The sequence below is a fragment of the Octopus sinensis genome, linkage group LG13 (genome assembly GCF_006345805.1).
Source record: "Octopus sinensis linkage group LG13, ASM634580v1, whole genome shotgun sequence".
Taxonomy (NCBI): domain Eukaryota; kingdom Metazoa; phylum Mollusca; class Cephalopoda; order Octopoda; family Octopodidae; genus Octopus; species Octopus sinensis.
In genome coordinates this window covers 19,103,242-19,122,596 of record NC_043009.1, presented here as the reverse complement: position 1 = coordinate 19,122,596, position 19,355 = coordinate 19,103,242, and the positions used below count along the sequence as shown (strand labels likewise).

At 35.3% G+C, this 19,355-nt stretch overlaps 2 protein-coding genes across 2 annotated transcripts in view; one reads left to right on the top strand and one right to left on the bottom strand.

Annotated features, from left to right (window-relative positions):
• The window catches only part of LOC115218683, a 28,130-nt gene extending 20,119 nt beyond the window's left edge, over positions 1-8,011 (top strand). The window contains exons 7-8 of the mRNA XM_029788613.2: positions 1,157-1,189; positions 7,910-8,011. Coding sequence (XP_029644473.1) covers positions 1,157-1,188 — 32 coding nt within the window. The 3' untranslated portion in view covers position 1,189; positions 7,910-8,011. The remainder of the gene's footprint in view (positions 1-1,156; positions 1,190-7,909) is intronic.
• A 1,162-nt stretch (positions 8,012-9,173) lies between these two features.
• The window catches only part of LOC115218684, a 113,886-nt gene continuing 103,704 nt past the window's right edge, over positions 9,174-19,355 (bottom strand). The window contains exons 11-12 of the mRNA XM_029788615.2: positions 19,103-19,191; positions 9,174-10,366 (exon numbers count right to left, since the gene is read on the bottom strand). Coding sequence (XP_029644475.1) covers positions 10,257-10,366; positions 19,103-19,191 — 199 coding nt within the window. The 3' untranslated portion in view covers positions 9,174-10,256. The remainder of the gene's footprint in view (positions 10,367-19,102; positions 19,192-19,355) is intronic.

Genomic DNA, 19,355 nt, shown 5'->3' with positions numbered 1-19,355 from the left:
GGTATCTTATAGTCGTGATTCATATCGAGCCCTTCTGGGTATTAGCGCGCGTCTACGATGAGTCTACGATTTAAAAAAAAATTTACCATCAATTTTTCCCATTTTTAATGCACTTTTGGCATATATAAGGGAAGTAACTCCCTAAAAATGTATTATTAAATCTCAGAACGTAAAAATCTACAGTAACCCCCCCCCTTTGTGGTTAGCCATATTGAGATGGCTATTATACTTTACATCTCTAAAAATGCTTATATAGTTATTTCCCTTACAAACCCGAGCAACGCCGGGCGATACTGCTAGTATATAAATATATAAACATCATATAAAAATATAGTGTATGCATAAGATCCACTCGACGTTCCATAAGTAAATTTAGAAATAAAAATAGCAATAAAAGTTAGAGGTAATAATAACAATTGAATTAGATATAGTAAATATAGTAAGTGATAATTAAAATAAAACTAAAGTATAGTAATTAAATCGTAATATAACAATTAAAAGAAAAAATAGCAATTAGTATAAAATGTATCAAGGACTTGAACTCGAATATGTGGCTTTGCATGAATGGGAGAAATTAAAAGATTAAAAATTTAATTGAGTGCAAAAGTGAATTAGCCCAGATGGAGCTGTGCACATACCATTTACTATGGCTGCTAGATTAAATTATATGCTTATTAAGTAGCATTCAGTATCTATAACAATTTTTGGGAGTACGTAATGTTTGGTCTTTCGCATGTAGCCGGTATGTAATTGTGCATATGTTTCCGTGTACTATGTGTTGTGTGTAAAAAACATCCTGACGAGGGGAGTGTCAATCTTAAATATATATGTTTCATATTAATTGGCGCATCTCCGAAACTAGATGAACTTTTATGTATTTTTGTAAATTTGTATATTTATCTTCTATGTATTTTTCTCTGGAATTTTAATTCGTCTTTTTAATGTCATTGTATGTTTTATTACCCCAAATTTTTAATTTAACAAATTTATACCAAACTAGCACTATGACCCGGCAACGCCGGGTCATAATGCCAGTATATCTATATATTCTAAAGGCTTAATAGTTGAAAGATTCTTAAGTTTGCTTTAATTTTTCAGTAAAATATCCAACCATTGTCATTATAATATCGTCTGTCTTCTCCCCTTTTTTCTTTAGCTCAAAATCTGAAAGAAGTTAAAGAACGCTAAGGTAGGATTAAGTTTTTTGATTCTGTTATTTTAATAAAACAGTAATTTAATTTCGACAACAAAAGTCAATATAGTGCATGTAATTCATTAGTGTATGGTGTAATATATTACTGGCACTTATTCTACCGATGTAAATTTGATGGAAGGCAACTTACAGGTATCTCAGAAATATAAACTTCCAATCTTTCATATGAATATGTGTATATATATATATGTTGGGTCATCCCATAAATGATGTGTTTTTTTTATCTTTTATTTTTCAAAATTAAGATAAAGTTCTTTTTTAATTTAAAATATACTCTCCTTCATTTTCTACAACGCTCTTCCATTTATCTGGTAGACTTACAAGGACCCTCTTCCAAAATTCACCTGTCCGTGACGAAAAATACTCATCCAGTATACTGTTCTGACCTCGTCTACAGAATTTACATTTCCTCGTTCAAATGAAAATCAGATGGGGCCATCTCCGGCGAATATGGTGGGTGGGGCATCAATTCCCATTGAAACTGCCCCAGCCTTTGGGATGTCATCCTCGCTGTATGTGGCCGAGCATTATCCTGATGGAAGAACACCTTTCGTTTTGAAAGCAAAGGTGGTCGTTTTTCTTCTAGCGCCGACTTAAGTCGCTCAAGCTGCTCGCTGTAGATCTTCTTTGTTGTCGTTTGGTTTGGGTTTAAAAGTTCAAAGTAGACTAAACCTTTCATATCCCAACGAACAGATAACAACATCTTATGTGGGTGAAGACCTTCTTTAGCCTGGGCTGCCGGTGTTTCTCCTTTCTCTACCCACTATGTTCGGCGCTTGACATTTTTTTTTTTACAGAGAACCTATTTCTCATCACCAGTCACTATTCGGTCCAAAATGGTTCATTCGTGAGACGTGACATCAAAGAAGAACACACATTCACTCTCTGCGCGCGATTAGATTCGCAAAGTTTGTGAGGAACCGATTGACCAAATTTGCTGACTTTTCCGATGGCACGCACCTATCGATGAATGATTGTATGACCAAATCGAAGCTTCTCTATTAGTGCCTCAGCAGTTACGATGGGGTTTTGTTCCACCAGGGTTTACAGGACGTCCTCCTCGAGCTCTACAAATCTTTCAGGATGAGGATCGTCTTCTAGGCTGTAGTTTCCGGCTCGGAATTTCTTGAACCACCGTTGACACTGGCTTACGGTTATTCTCCGATCCCCATATACCGCATAAATATTCTTCGCACATTTCGTTGCGTTGTTGCCTTTATTGAACTCATAAAGCAAAATATGCCGTATATGCTCCTTTGTCACTTCCATATATTTGAATGATAAACTTCTGGAAAGTTTTACAGACTTTTACATTTCCAATGATGGATTGGATCTGTAGTCTTCGAATTAGCCTTCTCCTTTCTGGTTTGTATGTATGTATGCATGTATGCATGTATGCATCCATGCGTGCATGTGTGCATGTATGTATTATGTATGTATGTATGTATGAATGCATGTGTGCGAGTATGTATATCAATTTGCAAAAAGGGATGTAATGAAACAGATTAAAAAGAAAGGTTATAAGTACCCTAGCATTCTATAGTTCAATGGAATCATGAAGAAAGAAAATGAAACAACAGGTGAAGAACATTTCCGCAGAATGCAGTAGGTGTTGTCTGGATTGAATAATATCTAAGCGGTAAATACATGGGCGATAACTTCACTTAGGTATAGAGCTGGAATCATAAACTGGCAAAAGATTGAACTGATACGGATACGAAAACACGGAAATTATAATTTTTTTCTTCTGTATTTTTGATGCAATCAAGCATGCCCTCGGGCAAATGAAGGTTAAGGGATGTTGAAATGTAATTGAAGACTTGGGTAGTACGGAAATACATTCATATAATACAAAACAAACATTTAAATTACTAGGGTTTTTCGAAGGTGGTGAACAATACTTCTCATAACAATCTTTTGGATTTCTTTGAGAATTCTTCTGAGATGTTGTCTAGATATCTTTTCTTTTATCATACCTACAACAAGAAAACTTGAATATATTTGTAATTCAATTTCCAGGTTGTTGTTGTTGTTGTTCTTCTTCTTCTTCTTTACTTTTAATCTGCATGTTTGTTACAATCACTAGCCGAGACACACCCAGTGTCCTAGGGCGAGTGAAGGATAAGAGATGTTATAGTATGACTGAAAGCTTGGGGAGGGAAAGTAGCACGCCGGATAAAATGCTAAGTGGCATTTTGTCCGTCTTCACGTTCATTCGTCTTCACGTTCATCCGTCTTCACGTTCAAAGTTCAAATTCCGCCGAGGTCGACTTTCCTTTCTATCATTTCGGGGTCGATAAATAAAGTACCAGTGAAACAATGTGATCGACGTAATCGACTAGTCCCCTCACCCAAAATTTCAAGTCTTGTACCTTCGGTAGAAAGGATTATAAAATTAAAAATAATAATAATAATAATAATAATAATAATAATAATAATAATAATAACGAACTTCCAGCTTGTTGTCTCTTGAGGTCTCTGGGTGAGACTTGGAGCCAGCTTGTGCAAATGTAAAGAACTGTCAGACATAATAATAATAATAATAATAATAATAATAATAATAATAAGGATGCCCTGATGCAGTACCAGGCAGTGACTCTCGTGGTTTCTGATCTTAACTGATTGGAAGTGTTATCATGTACATTGTTTTGTCTTGGTATAAGAGATGGGTTACATCAAATATTCTGCTCAATACCACAGATTTGCTTGCCAGTTGTTTGACCGTAACCAGTTGAGCATGTCCCTTAGTGGCTGACGATATGTGCATCTGTGATCACGAGCAGAAATAGTTGGGGAGCATCATAGCCATGTGTTGAGAGGAATTCTTTTGGGTTTGGATAATTAACCTATGGAAACATGGGTGTTTCGGTCAACATCCTTAAATAATCCTATTCAGGGACCTTTTGAGCATGATGGGCTACTCGACCAGAAGAAAATTTCAACTGGGCCCCACCTGCAAGGTCATGTGCTGTTTATCTTGATATGAGATCACCATGTCACGCACATATAGTTGTGATGCATATGCCAGACGAGTAGTCATGATGGGTATACTGGGCTTCGTATATTTTACCCCAGTGTCACTTTGATGGCATGCACTGCTCTCTCACTCATTAATAATAATAATAATGATGATGATGATAATAATAATAATAATAATTATTATTATTATTGCCTTTGCACAGCTTCTAGCACTGAAGATTACTACAGTTTCAGCTGTTCACTACTAGTGAACTAAGGTAACACCTCTTATTTTTCGAGCGCCTTCCGGTGTATTCGAGCGGCTCCAAGCAGTGTTGTTTTCTGCAAGTGCTCCACCCTTATTGCAGCCCCTATTTGTTCCACATACTTCTCAAGATTTTTGCTCACTGTTCCCAGGGCTCCGACAATTATTGGTACCACTACCACCTTTTTCAGCGACCACAACTGGCTTCACCTCCCAAGCTAACTTGTTATATATCTCGACCTTTCTTTCTTCCTTTTTGCATAGTTTGTTGTCAGCTGGGCATTCTATATCTATGATCCAGCATAGTTGGTTTTATTTCTCAATTAAGACGATGTCCGGTTTCCTATTCTCTATCTCATGGTCGCACTGAATCATAAAATCCCATAGGATCTTTGTATTTCTATTTTCGACGATGCCTTCAGGTTTGTGGTCGTACCAATTTTTCGCTCTGTCAAGTCCATACTTGTGGCAAAGTGTCCAGTGGACCAATCTGGCTATATTGTCATAGCGTCTCTTATATTCCTTCTGGGCTAGTGGCGTACATTGGCTGGTAATATGCCATACGGTTTCACCGTTTTGTCCACAGATTCTGTATTTATAACTTTCTGCTGTGTTGTCTATTCTGTATATTATGCAGTTTGTTCTTAGTGCTTGCTCTTGGGCAGCACAGATTAGAGCCTCCGTTTCTGGTTTTAAATCAATTTTAGTCATCCACAGCCATCTTTTTTCTCTGTCTGTCTTATCTTCAATATCCCTATGAAATTGACCATGCATTCTTTTCTTTACCCATCTATTTCATTCGTTTTCAATTTCTTTTATAATGCTTTATCTCAACAATCTTTCATCCTACACAAGCCTGACCTTCTTACTTCTAGTAATAGCGGTTCTGTGGCATTTTTACATACCATGCTATGTTGTTTTCTTCTGATCTAATACTGTGTTCGCATCCAATAAGTCCTCTTCCCCCTCTTTTTCTTGGTACATACAGTCTGTCTGTGTCACTTTGTGGGTGGAGTGACCCATACCTAGTTAGCAACTTCCTTGTCTTTCTGTCTAAGCTGTTTAGTTCGTCTACTGTTCATGCGATTACCCCTGCTCCATATCTAAGGAGTGAAACCGCCCAGGTTTGATAGCGCAAGTACTCAACCTTCAATTTTTCTGTCATTTCTTTCTCCATCAATTTATTAATTTCCCAGATCCCTACGTACTTATAGCCCGTCTCTTCTATCTGCTTCATAATCTCCCCGGACAGTATCGTTAGCCTGCCCATACATTTGATTTTGCCTCTCTTCAAGACTAACACACCACACTTTCTCAGTCCGAACTCCATTATGAAAGCCGCACTGAAGGTATACAGCGTATCAACGAGTGAACTGATTTGGGCTTCATCTTTACCATAACGGTTGAGGTTATCCATGAATAACAAATGGTTGACATTTTGTTGGTGGCTTTTGAATACATACATAGCTTTTGCTTTCATCAGAATCAGTGTTAGTGGTATCAAGCACAGTACAAAGATCGGTGGGACAGGCAGTCCCCTTGTAAGATGCCCCTCCTAATTTCTACTGTCCCTAAACTTCTTCCATAAGCTGTCAGAGCCGTCCTCCAATTCGCCATACTTTTTCCAAGCAATCGCTCAACATTCGATGCAATGCCAAATACACTCCATAATCCAAGAATGTGGGATCATATCGTACGCCACGTGATAGTCGATCCGTGACATGGCTAAGTTACTTTTCCTCCTCTTGCAGTCTCTAAGTACAGTTTAGTTTATCAGGAGTTGATACCTCTGCAATCACGCTTGCAACACTTCTGCTCATATGGCAGGACTCCATTTTTTTCCAGATGTTCTGGGAGTATTCCAGTCAATAACTTCCATATAAGTGGCAAACAGGATAATTTTAATTGACTACCGTATTGCCCTTTTCAATGTTTTTCAGGTACAGCACTGTTCTACCCAATGTCAACCACTCTGGTGTTACTTGGTCGGAATTTAACAAGGTGTTGAGTTGTACAGCTATTCGTGCATGACATTCACCAAATCGTTTGATCCAGTAGCCTTGAACTCCATCTGGTCCCGGGGCCTTCAAGTTGCTAATTTTTTTGCTGATTTCTTCCCTAACTGAAATGACTAGTTCTGTCTGTTTTGTTTCAGTTCTTGCAACCATTTAGAATACTTCTTGTGCTCCTTGTCTTTGCTCCAGATGTCACTCCAAAACCTTTGACTTCCAATATTATCTGGTATCAACTTTTCATCTGTACACTCTCCATTTATTTCTTTATAGAATCTATTCTGATCTACTCTGAATAACCTATTCTGGAGGTAAACCTTCATTCTTTGGTCGTATCTTACCATCTTTGCTTTCTTTGCAACGAGGCGCTGTTTCAGTTCCTCCACTACTACTTTCAGGCCCTTTCTTTCAATATTATACTTCCTTTTCAGCACACTGTATTTTTGTTCGCTTGTAAGCTCCACCTTCTCTTTTCGGTCTAATATGAACAGTATCCTTACACGAGATCAAAGACCGTAGATCCTTTTCAGGTCTGAGACCCCTAACTCTCTACTGAAGTCCTGGTCTGAAATTTTCAGCGGTTGCAAACATATGTATAAATATATTTTGAAGAATTTGAAAATTCTGCCTATACCTAACTAACTTGTTGATATCTCTCCAGCCTTATAATTTAAGGTCTAAGAAGAACTCTTTTACATTTTTTACATTTGAGTTTTTTACTTTATCGTTTTCTGTTTTTTTAATCTTCCTCGTTTTCTTGAAGATATGTATTGTGTCTTTTAAATAATACTTATCTCTCACCAGATAGAGTACATTTTTTTGTTGATCATTCTATCACGGAACAGTACATTACACACACACACACGCGCACACACACGCACACACTCACACACACACGGACACACTCACACACACATATGCACACACAGATAGATATGTGGTGTGTGTATGTGTGTTGCGTGTGTGTGTGTGTGTATGTGTGTGTGTGTGTGTGTGTGTGTGTGTGTGTGTGTGTGTGTGTGTGTGTGTGTGTGTGTATCACAAGACGTATGACTTCCTCTTCTGATTTCTATTTTACAGATAGCGTATGCATGTTTCGTTTATACCGCTATAAATAAGTAAGATAGTTTAGTATTTATGTCGATATCTTCCGACGACAAATTTAGCCATGTGAAAGAGTATTTGATCCTTCTTTATGCAAGATCAAAGTTTAGAATAACATCATAATGTCGCTAAAAATATGTTTCTACTAGAGCAGTAAGCGATATAAACTCGAGTTTCTCTATAGGCAACCATATCTGCACTTTTAATATGTGCTTTGTATGTTTAAATGTTACCATGAACATATTTGTATATATGCCTGCATAATGAAGCATGTATTCGTGTATCAGCGAGTATGTCTCTACGTGAGCATGTTACTGAAATACTAAATATTCTGTTATTCTGTATATTATATTTCAGATTTCAGCTGCAGTGGATTGATACGAGAATGATAGGAAACAAGTTACCCAGATTTAAAAATATTAATGCTTGAAGTATTAAAGAACTAAATATAATCGACAACCTTGAGTTTGTTTTTCTTTCTTTCTTTCTTTGGATTTGTGCGATTGTACAACTGAATTGTCACTGAACAGGTCGCAGAAGTGAGAAAAACATTTTAAAAAACTTTTACTTGACTGTACCATCAAAACATATATAAAGGTGTGTTCTTAGAAAAGCTAAAATTTCTCTAAAATCAAGATGTAATTCACACACACACACACACACACACACACACACACACACACACACACACACACACATATTGTGATGAAGACGCCATCAGTAACTCATGACTGAACAGGAGTGAAAATTACTCCTGTTCAGTCATGAGCCCAAAATATCGATACATTGAAAGGGATGTTATCCATTAAAAAAGTTTGAGTTACTGATAGCGTCTTCATCACAATGTGTGTGTGTGTGTGTGTGTGAATAAAGTTGAAATAATGTCCGAATATATGATGTTGGAGTCAACCTCATGGAAATAGTAGTTCCATAAATTTACGCTTGTTAACCATCAGAGATGTAAATTCAGTTCCTGTTTCGTTTTCAGTCTCAAAGACTAATCAGCAGCCATCGTTTGACACACATGAGTTCTAGTCTACAATATAAAACTCAAATACCAAAAGTGAAATTCTAAGCTATACTTACTGCTACAAAAACGTTCTCAAGAACACTTTTGTTGTCAAATTCATCTTTAATTGGTGACATCTTAATTATATGGAATGTAATGTAGCATACATACATGTGTACAGGTGTTTGCTTTGATATCCCTTGGATAGAATTATATATCTATATTCATTTGTTTATACCTTACACCTACTTGAACTTTACTGCATGAAATTTGAACTAAGCACTACAGACGGACAACAAAATGGTACAGAGATATCACCACTCATGACAGTCAACTGCATTATGCTGTAGTACACATTTACAACTAGACAGGTTGCTGCAATGCGTGCTGTTTCACTTATTTGTAAATAAGTATTATAAGTATGTATAACACATCATTTTATGCAGAGGGAACACTATACAAATAACTAGTATCCTTAGTACAGATGCATGCGTATTTTCTGCAAGAGATCATAAAAGAACCAACGGGATTGCCATTAATTCAAATTCACACTGATTAAAGCAATATTCGTTATTTCTAATGAAAACAACACAAACTCCATTCGAAATATACTGGCAATTTTATTAAATAAACCAGATTTAATAACACTTTTATAAAATTATACCAGTTATAAGGAAATCTTTAATTTATACATTCATAAAAGGTTCTAACTGAAAATGTAGCAGCATATGATGCTCATTCTTCTTTTCAAAAGCAGAATAGAAATATAAGGCATAAAAGATTAATGAAAAAATACGCCTGAGACTCGTCTTACTGGGTATTTACTTCTCTATAACGCTTGCTACCATACATCTTAATCCTGAATTTCTACTGACCACATAGAAATCTTTACATTTTAGGGGAATTTAAAAATGAAGGTACTGAGATAAATTCCCACGTGTGATATCAGTGAAAATAAGTCTAAATAAAGAATCACAACCTGGTCATAACAGAAGGTTCTCTTACGATAAAACAATGAATAGTTTTACTGGGTTTACTGTTCGGTAAGCATGAAAAATGGTTTTGAGGCGTAACTTTCATTTCGATTCTTATTTAATACAAATTCACTTAATGAACGGGGTTATCTACCTGTTAAAGGGCACGAAGTTTATAACATGGCTTTTCATATTATTCAAAAATATCGAGAAAATCGTGTTAAATCAGATCAGAGAAAATTAATGCACAAGTTTCTTTTACTGGAAATCAAATTGATATGCATTGTTTATCAATCTACATTTATACGATGGATTGCATATATAATTATATATATGATGATTTAAATGATAGTAGATGGCTAGTAAATAATAAATCAAAGCTTCTTCTTAAAACTGAACTGATATTTTATGATACTCGTAATGGGATAAAACAATTATACATACACCACGAATATCGCAATATTCAATGTCGATCAACGAGAGCCGATGCAATTCTCTTCGCAGATCAAACAAAACTGCAGATTGCTTTTGTTTTCCGCAAACGTATTTATTTGTTATATTTTTATGCATTTTTAACTTATCTAAATAAGAGTTGCATCTGTATTTCAAGATTAGGAACCATTGATTTAGATTGATTAAGCATGATCAATTTACTTATTGTATTAGTTATTTAAAAGAAAATAGATAAATTTATATGCTGTTAGATGAACATTAATAAACATTAATATATTGGTAGGATATAAACAGTTAGTAGGAAGAATACGAGAAAAAATGGTTGACTTAAAAACCCTGCTAATCTGGAACCAGAATCACAGTATTCGAAACAGGGACCTGTAAAATAGAAAGAATATCAGTGGTAAAATCTTTTAAGTCGATATTTAAGCAAAAGGCTTACATGTTGTTCATAGTGAAACTGTACACCCCTCCCGGTAACAAGTGGTAGTACACAGCCATTATAAATAGACCAATAGTCTGTCAGAAGGTCGAGAGTACGTGTAGACTGTGTTGATAGTCGTGTCTGTGCTGATATAGTAATTATACTGTGATACTGAATAGACGTTATAACAATCCAAGTTTTTGAGGAGTCGTACAGTGCCAGATAGAAGCATTCTATCGACGACTTCAGAATATAACAGTATCTGTCACAGCGACAATCATCGTCAAAAGACATATAAAAGTGATAAAAGACCGCTTTACAACAGTAACGAGGGCTGAAAAAAAGCATTAAGAAGAAGGAGAAATGTAACATACATAGGGAGAATGATGTATGGTGTAAGAAGCAGGAATGGAATAGAAAGGAGACATAGAAATCAGCTTAAGGAAAGAGTCATGGAAGAGGAACCAACAAGAGTAGAAATACCTATGGATTGGCTCTATGACACTTTTCAGGTTCCAACACCGTTACAAGAAATCGAAACTACACGTAAATTTCACCGACACAGTCTGGACGGTCTTATTGTTTAAGTTGGTGAATGCTGCCATAATCCTTGCCTTCAGTTCATCTTTGGTTTTACAAGTTTTATTGGTCTCCCGCTCAACTACGCCCCACACATAATCAAGGGAGTTGAAGTCTGGGGAGTTTGGTGACCAGGTGTTAGGGGTGATGTGGTCACAGAAATTGTCTGACAACCATAACTGGGTTCTCCTTCTTGTGTGGCATGGTGAGAGTCCTGTTGCCAGATATAGGGTCTTCCAGCAGCCACTCTCTTGATCCAGAGCAGCACTACCTCTTCCAGGCACTTGATGTAGGCCTCTGGGTTGAGTCTGAGGTTGTGTGGGAAGATGAATGGAGGCATAACGTCGCCATCACTGGTGATCACTCCAAGCACCATAATGTTGACTGGATGATAGATTTTTATTACTCTCGGTACATGTTTTGGGGAGCCGGCAAGCCAACGGTTGTTCTGTGTGTTCACCATCTGTTCGTATTGGAGCTTCTGGTGCGTGCCAGGCAGTACAGCATGTTGTTTCCAAATTTCTGGCAGAGTGGTGCTGTTTGTCTCAAAGACGGTGCCCAACTGACCATACAATACTATGTAGTCAACAAAATCAAAACAATATATATGTGCGAGATTAAAAATATAAATGGCGACAATTTATCCCTCGCACACATAGGAAGAGATATCCATTAATTTCGCGAGACCATGGGTTGCACCAGAGAATCAAGTCTTGTTGGCGGAAATATAATTGTGAATATAGAAACCAGCAAATGAGCGGCAGACCCGATCGTAGTAACTACACTTTAAGGCGATGTCCACTAATATTTTTCTTAGTGCTGCATTTTCTACCTCAGCAATCTTTAATCCCTCCTTTCGTCTTTTTAAACTCTAGTCATCAGAAGCATCAGCAATGTCTCCTATTTTTCAACGTTCATGTAAAGAGTCTTGCAAATAATTTTGAGACAAACATGGGGTCGTCGTTGTGTTCGCTTGACGGGGGCCAGTTCACCACATATCAATTCTTTTGGAATCCTTTTATCTGATATGCAACGGAGGTGTCGTTGTTGCAGTTGGATGAAGAGACGAAATATATATACTTGAGTCAGGCGGCGAGCTGGAAAGGCGGCGAGCTGGCAGAAACGTTAGCACACCAGGCGAAATACTTAGCGGTATTTCGTCTGTCGTTACGTTCTGAGTTCAAATTCCGCCGAGGTCAACTTTGCCTTTCATCCTTTCGGGGTCGATAAATAAAGTACAAGTTTCGCGCTGGGGTCAATGTAATCGACTTAATCCGTTTGTCTATCCTTGTTTGTCCCCTCTATGTTTGGCCCCTTGTGGGTAGTAAAGAAATATATATATACTCGAGTCAGAACCTTGTAGTTGATGTCTCAGCCAGTCTAGTCGATGTTCAGAATTCAGCTCAGACTGCAAAGATGGAATGCATTGCGATACCACTCTTATCTGGAGTAGATACTGCAGGCCTCATTTCCATACAGTAGTGTACTAAGAAAACTGCAGACTTGGTGTGTCCAGTCAGCTTGTTGATCTCAGTCTCCGGTGATAGGCCATCCGTAATGGTGGAGCCGAGGTTTGTAAACTTGTGAACTGCTCCTATTTTACAATTGTTAATGTTGATGATAGGAGTGTTCAATATCTTGGCCCAGCACATTTCTCTTATTGAGACTGATGGTCAAGTCCTAACATGCCCTTGTGAAGGTATTCATGAGGCGTTTCAAGTGTGTAGCCAGTTCCGCACCAACTGGAAATAGCATGTCCCTGATGAGTACATTACATACTTTGGTGTTTGCCTTCAGTCGAGGAGACAGTATGTATCTTGTTGTATGTATCTTTAGCCGTTCTTCAACACGACAGCAATGACGATACCAAACAAAATAGGGAAGAACACGCACTCCTGTTTCACTCTAAGGAAAATGCCGAAAGATTCAGAGGAAGAGATATCGAAATGAATGACGATTTTCATGTCTGTCTTGAATATCTGAATAATCCCGAGTGCAATGTAGTGGTGGTGGGTACCCAATCTTGGAAAAAATTTCGAGTAGGCCTTCTCTGCTCACAAGGTGTTAGGTCTTTGTAAGGTCAGCGAAAGCGATGTAGAGTAGTCTTCGCTCTCTGCATTTTCTTGAAATTATTGCGGAGAGATCATGTCAATTGTAGTGTGCTCTCACACTGAGACTCGAGAAGCTGGTTTCTAACAAAAATACAAAATTCCATCATGGGAGTGTAGATAACAAAAACAATCTTGCGCGTGCCTGCATGCATATACTCATGTGAAAATTGCTTATAGCACCTAGATTTCACAAGCGTTCACTCATTTAAGTGCCAACAAGATGATTGTATTTTGAACATGATATGGTTGAATGTTAAGAAGTTCGTTTTGCATTCATGAGGTCTCGGTTTCGATTCCCATGCGTAGCGTATTGTGCAAGTGTCATTTTCTATATATTCGAGTCGATCCATACCTGGTGAATAGAATTGGGTAGATGGAATATGGAAGCCTGTCATAAGAAGTGTATCCAATCTTTGTCACATACTATCACACTGATAGCACCTGATGGTTACACGTCTGTGAAATACTCAAACACTTACATTTTACACTCTAATTCAATGCGCCTGGTAATATACTGGGCACCAGAGGATATATTCGTTAATATAATAAATCGTCAACTCTAATCTAGCAAAAGCCAACTATATTTTAATAGATGTACATTTTGATAATCTTTGTTAAGCTTTGTTAAGATTTCTTATATAAGAATATTCTACGAATTTTCCTTCTTCTTCAATGAATGCTTCAATGCGGGACCGGAATTGTTGACATGCCTACGCTAGATGGATTTTATTCATTTCGGACATCACCTGGATGTCCATGAAACTGTTTATTGTGAGGATGTCGTTTAGTCTTCCTTTCAACAGCGGTCCAACTGCTAGAGTCAATGGGATTTATCTATATCTCCCTTTCTTTCTTTCTTTCTTTCTTTCTTTCTTTCTTTCTCTCTCTCTCTCTCTCTCTCTCTATATATATATATATATATATATATATATATATATATATAAATTAGAAAAAAATACCTTTTATCAATTCAAAATGAACAATTAAATAACACCATCTAGAAAATTACATAAATAGAAATATTAAAAATAGAATAACAATAATATACCGATGATTAAGTAAAATGCAAAATAATAATATAAACTTATATATTTGGTAGAATAACGACACGTTATTCTTATTTTGTTTACAATATTAATGGCTTGTACTAGCATTGTGTATATTAATTAATTTTAAAGTATTGTATAATTTAAGTATTGTTTTTAGTTTTCACTATATATATATATATGTTAAAGAATATATTTATTTTTAAAAGATTTTTTACGTATATTTATTAATTAATTATTTTATTATTCTAGTTTATTTTTAACCTGATGAGTGGCTATATTTATATCGAAGTGATTTTACTACTACTATAATTTTTTTTACTATAATCATTTCTTAAATATAGCCACGAAGCACGTGTCGGTATTCTACCAAATATATAAGTTTATATTATTATTTTGCATTTTACTTAATCATCGGTATATTATTGTTATTTTATTTTTAATATTTCTATTTCTGTAATTTTCTAGATGGTGTAATTTAATTGTTCATTTTCAATTGATAAAAGGTGGGATTTTTCTAATTTTTATATATATATATATTATATTTTGTGAAATTTGATTTAGTATTTCTAAATTCAATTTTTCCCTGTAAGTTAAGAATAATATTCACTCAAATAATAATTATTTTTATAATTTCTTTAAAAGAAATTTATAATGAGAACTATAATGTTAATTATTTAAATGTTAATTTTAATTTAATAAGGAGTAAAACCCAACCATTCCATAAAATTAATGAAAATCTCAGATATATTAATGCTTATAGTAATCATCTACCTTCTGTTAAAAATCGTTGATAAATAATGTAGGTAAAAGAATATCATTACTTTCTTATGATTTAGAGACTTTTAATAAACATGCACCTTATTATAATAAAGCCCTGAATGAGGCAAGATACAATAATAATATTAAATTCTTTAATATTTGTAGACGTAATTATAATTTAAAAAATAATAGTTTTAATGATTTTTATAATGATAAACCTACTTATCTGAATTATGATAAATTTTATTTAGGTATTTATCGTCTTAATAATAATAGAAATGTTATGATACAAATCATAAATTTGATATTAGAATAGAAAAAATAGTAATAAAAATAAAAATAAAAATAAGATAAAATTTGATTCAATTAATGAAGATAATAAATTTAGTAATATTACAAATAATTATAGTAATAATAATGATAGTAATAATAATAATAACAATGATAATGATAGTAATAATAATAATAATAATAATAATAATAATAATAATAATAATAATAATAATAATAATAATAATAATAATAATAATAATATTAATTATAATCATAATATAAAAGATAAAAATAAAAATAAAATATAGTTAATCATTACTTTTGGGGCTCAGGTTAAAACAAATCTTATTAAAGAGATTTCACTGAAAGTTCAGTCTTATTGAATTTTTGTAGAAAAGTGATGAAGAAAAAGAAAAAGATGGAAAGAAAGAAAAAAATGTATATTTTTTTGCAATTTCTGTTGTGGTGCGTGTAGTTCTTTTCTCAATTTCAGTCTAAGTGCAAGGATCTCTTCACCTTCTTAGCTCATTTGAGTTTGAAATGTTATAAGTCCAAATCTTTTAATATGTATATATTTTTACGATAAAGCATCAAGTTTTGATGGCGTCTTTCTGTTCTTTTTTCTGGTGGATGTTTTGGTACAAATATTTTTGTTTTAGCAAAGTCTAGCGTTTTGGTTGGTTTACTTTCTGGTGACATCTTTTCCTTGTTCACCACGATCAAAGAACAAGTTCTGATTGGTTGAAGGTTTCGTGATGTCACTTATTTTGATCAAAAATAATTTCCGTTTTGATTTGGCAAAGTTCAGTGTTCTACTTGGTTGACTTCCTACTAGGGATTAGGTAGCTCGTTTTTTCCTGATGGTTATCCAGCGTTCAGGTTGTTTGGTTGCCTAAGAAGTCACTATTTGATTTTTCCTGAGCCTGGTTTTGACCAGAGAAAAAATTTCATTTGTTTTGTCTGAGGTGACGTCAGCAACCGATGTTTGGGAAGATGCATGGTGTTATTGTATATTAATTTGTAGTTGGAGTTTCGAATCCCCGAGGAAGCCTGTTTTCGAATTATATCAGTCTCTGACTGTTTTTCGTAAATGAATTGGGTTTTCTCTTTCTGGTATGTTATTATAGGATATTTAGTTGTGAGTTGTACATTTTAATTAACATACTTTCCTTATTCAATCGGAATTGGGTTGAAGTGTTCCAGGTGCATTGACAGAGAGGGCGGTTGTACTTTCTGAATTTAGTGGGGTTGTATTTTTGGTGGGTAATTAGGTGCTGGTAAGTAACCTTTTTAGGGATTTGGGTTGCTGTTTACTTTTAATAATTCTATGTGCTTCGAGTTCAGCAGAAGGGGTATGGATGATGTATGCTTCCATGTTCCCTGGATTGTGTGTTGCTATTTAATACAAAGTTTTAAATGTGTCAGGTTTTCTTGTTTCTCGTAATTCTTGGATGTCTATCGTTTTTACACGTTCCATTCTGTTTTTGATTAAACTAACCGGGTATCTTCTTTCTATGAGTCGTTTATCCCGGGTTTCGGGATTTGGAATAATCGTGCAAATTCTTCTTGCCAAGTTAAAAAGTATATTGATTTTAGTATGCTTTGGGTGACAGATATTGTTTTGAGTTTGTTGGTTTAAAGTAGATGTCGATTTCAATGTTAGTATATCTTTATCATTAAAATGCCCTGAAACGGTCGCTGTTTGTGACTGTATTCCATCATACATTGGATACTGTGGTTAATATTGTTAATTAAATTTTTAAATTCCTAGAATAGACCAAGGTTATGTGATCACAAAATGAAACAGTCATCCAGGTAGCGTTTCGATTTGGCGAGTAAGTATACTTGGAAGTTGTCACCAAATTTCAGTCTGATGTTTTCGTATATCTGATCTTGCAAGTGTGCCATGACAAGGTTAGAAAAAGTAGGGACTGTGATCGTTCCCATCGCAGTCCCAGACTATTGTCTGTAGGTGGTTTCGTTGAAAACAAAAACTTGGGACTGCGATGGGGCAACAAAGATATATTTAAAATAATTCGAAAACTTTAAGTAACAGGCTTCCTCGGGGATTCGAAACTCTAACTCCAAATTATTATACAATGGCACCATACATCTTCTCAAACATCAGTTACTGACGTCACCTCAAACCAAACCAATAAAATTTTTACTCTTGTGAAAACCAGACTCTTAGGGAAAAACAAATAGTGACTTCTTAAGGGAACCAACTAACCGGAACGCTCAGGCAAAAATTAGTTACCGAGTACCCTACCACCAGGAAGTCAACCATGTAGATTCCTGAGATTTGTCCAAAAAAATATAGTTGAAAAGGTTAGAATCTAGGCTATTTTTGGAACAATAACAGTACCACGTGTATTTCGGCTCGACTTGTACTTAATTTAGATTCTGTCTGAACAATGAGATTGATTCGACCTTGAAGGAGTGGAAACTAACAATAAGTGGACATAAAGATGCAAATTTTGCATTGTGCATTAGTTAATTTCTGCAGAAACATGTGTAGGTGCAGAAATAAAAAGAAGGAATTAGCTGCTGAATAAAACTGGATCGGCAGAAAGGTTGCCTGATTTCAAAAGTTAATAAATAACAAACACATGTAAAAACTTTGTATTTCTGTGAAGTTCATTAAATGTCTTTTATTTATTCTGCTTCAGGTAGTACCCACCATGGCCTGGATTGCAGAGCAGCAGCGTAAATTTGTTGTAGAAATCCAAAGATTTTTCTTGTATCTTCATGTGTTTGTTTTTTTATTAACCTTTGAAATCGGGGCAACCTTTCTGCCACATCCTATATATATATATATATATATATATATATATATATATATATATATATATATATATATATATATATATATATATATATATGTGTGTGTGTGTGTGTGTGTGTGTGTGTGTGTATGTGTGTGTGTGTGTGTGTGTGTGTGTGTGTGTGTGAAGTATATTTGTTGCCATCTGAATATGGCTAACCACTAAGGGTGGATGTTACTGTAGTTTGTAGGCCCAGGAGAACATCTTCTCCAGCTGGCTATTGACACAATTTCTGTGCCCTATCGGTATTTGCAAAAGGAAAATATATATATATATATATATATATATATATGAGAGAGAGGGGGAGGGGGAGATAGATATCAAGGTCCCTCGCTTCCAAACCCTGTGGGTCATCAGTGATACCAAGCCTCGTGAATGTTTAACCGATTCCAGTACTCTATATTTCCATCTCGCTCATCGGTACTGATATACCTTATTCAGTACACCCTTCGGTGTTGCTTGCCACCTTCTCTGTTAACCTGAATTATTACAACACAATGCCTAACATTGAAGCTGATCTTTAGTCGAGAGATTATAAAAGGAATTTTCCACAGTATAAGCTGTATTTTCTTCTTATACTTCTTTCAGTCATTCGACTACGACCATACGGGAGCTCCATCATGACCACAGTACTAATTAATTTTTTACTTTAACACTTACTTTATCGGCTCTTTTGCCGACTGCTAAGTTACGGGTGCACAAAAGAGCGAACAGTGGTTGTTAAATGGTATCAGTACAAATAGAAAGATACGCATGGAGAGACACACGCATATAGGACGGGCATCCACGCATTTTTTGCCAAGCAAATTCATTTACAAGGCATTGGTCAGACTGGGCTTAAAGTAGAAAATACTTGTTCGATGTGAACTTCTCAGCCAAACAGTTATACTTGTAAAATATTAATGTAAAATATGAATATGCACAGACATCTTAATATAGTAAACCACTTTCCACTCATCCAACAATGTGTTGTGCTAAACAGATTGTTAAACACGATATGTATTTGCTTGCAATTCAAGTTAAGCCTTGAATCGTTCTACATTGTTTTACTGTTATACGTATGTATTTGTTTATTTACACCAAGTAATACTTACATTCATCCAGTCTCTTGATATTCGTCAACCTCAAGTCTCGTTTTGTGCAACCATACCTTTTCAGACAGTCGCCATACTTGCGATAATTACTGCAAATAAAAAAAAATCAAATAGTTAAGTAGACCATATCCCGTTTTTTTTTAATTCAATCAATAAGCTTTTCATTTAATTCATGATGAGTCGTGATTTAATATAACCGAAAGTAAAGCACCAGACTTACGTTAGTTACTTTTGTTCTTCTACTCTCCAAACA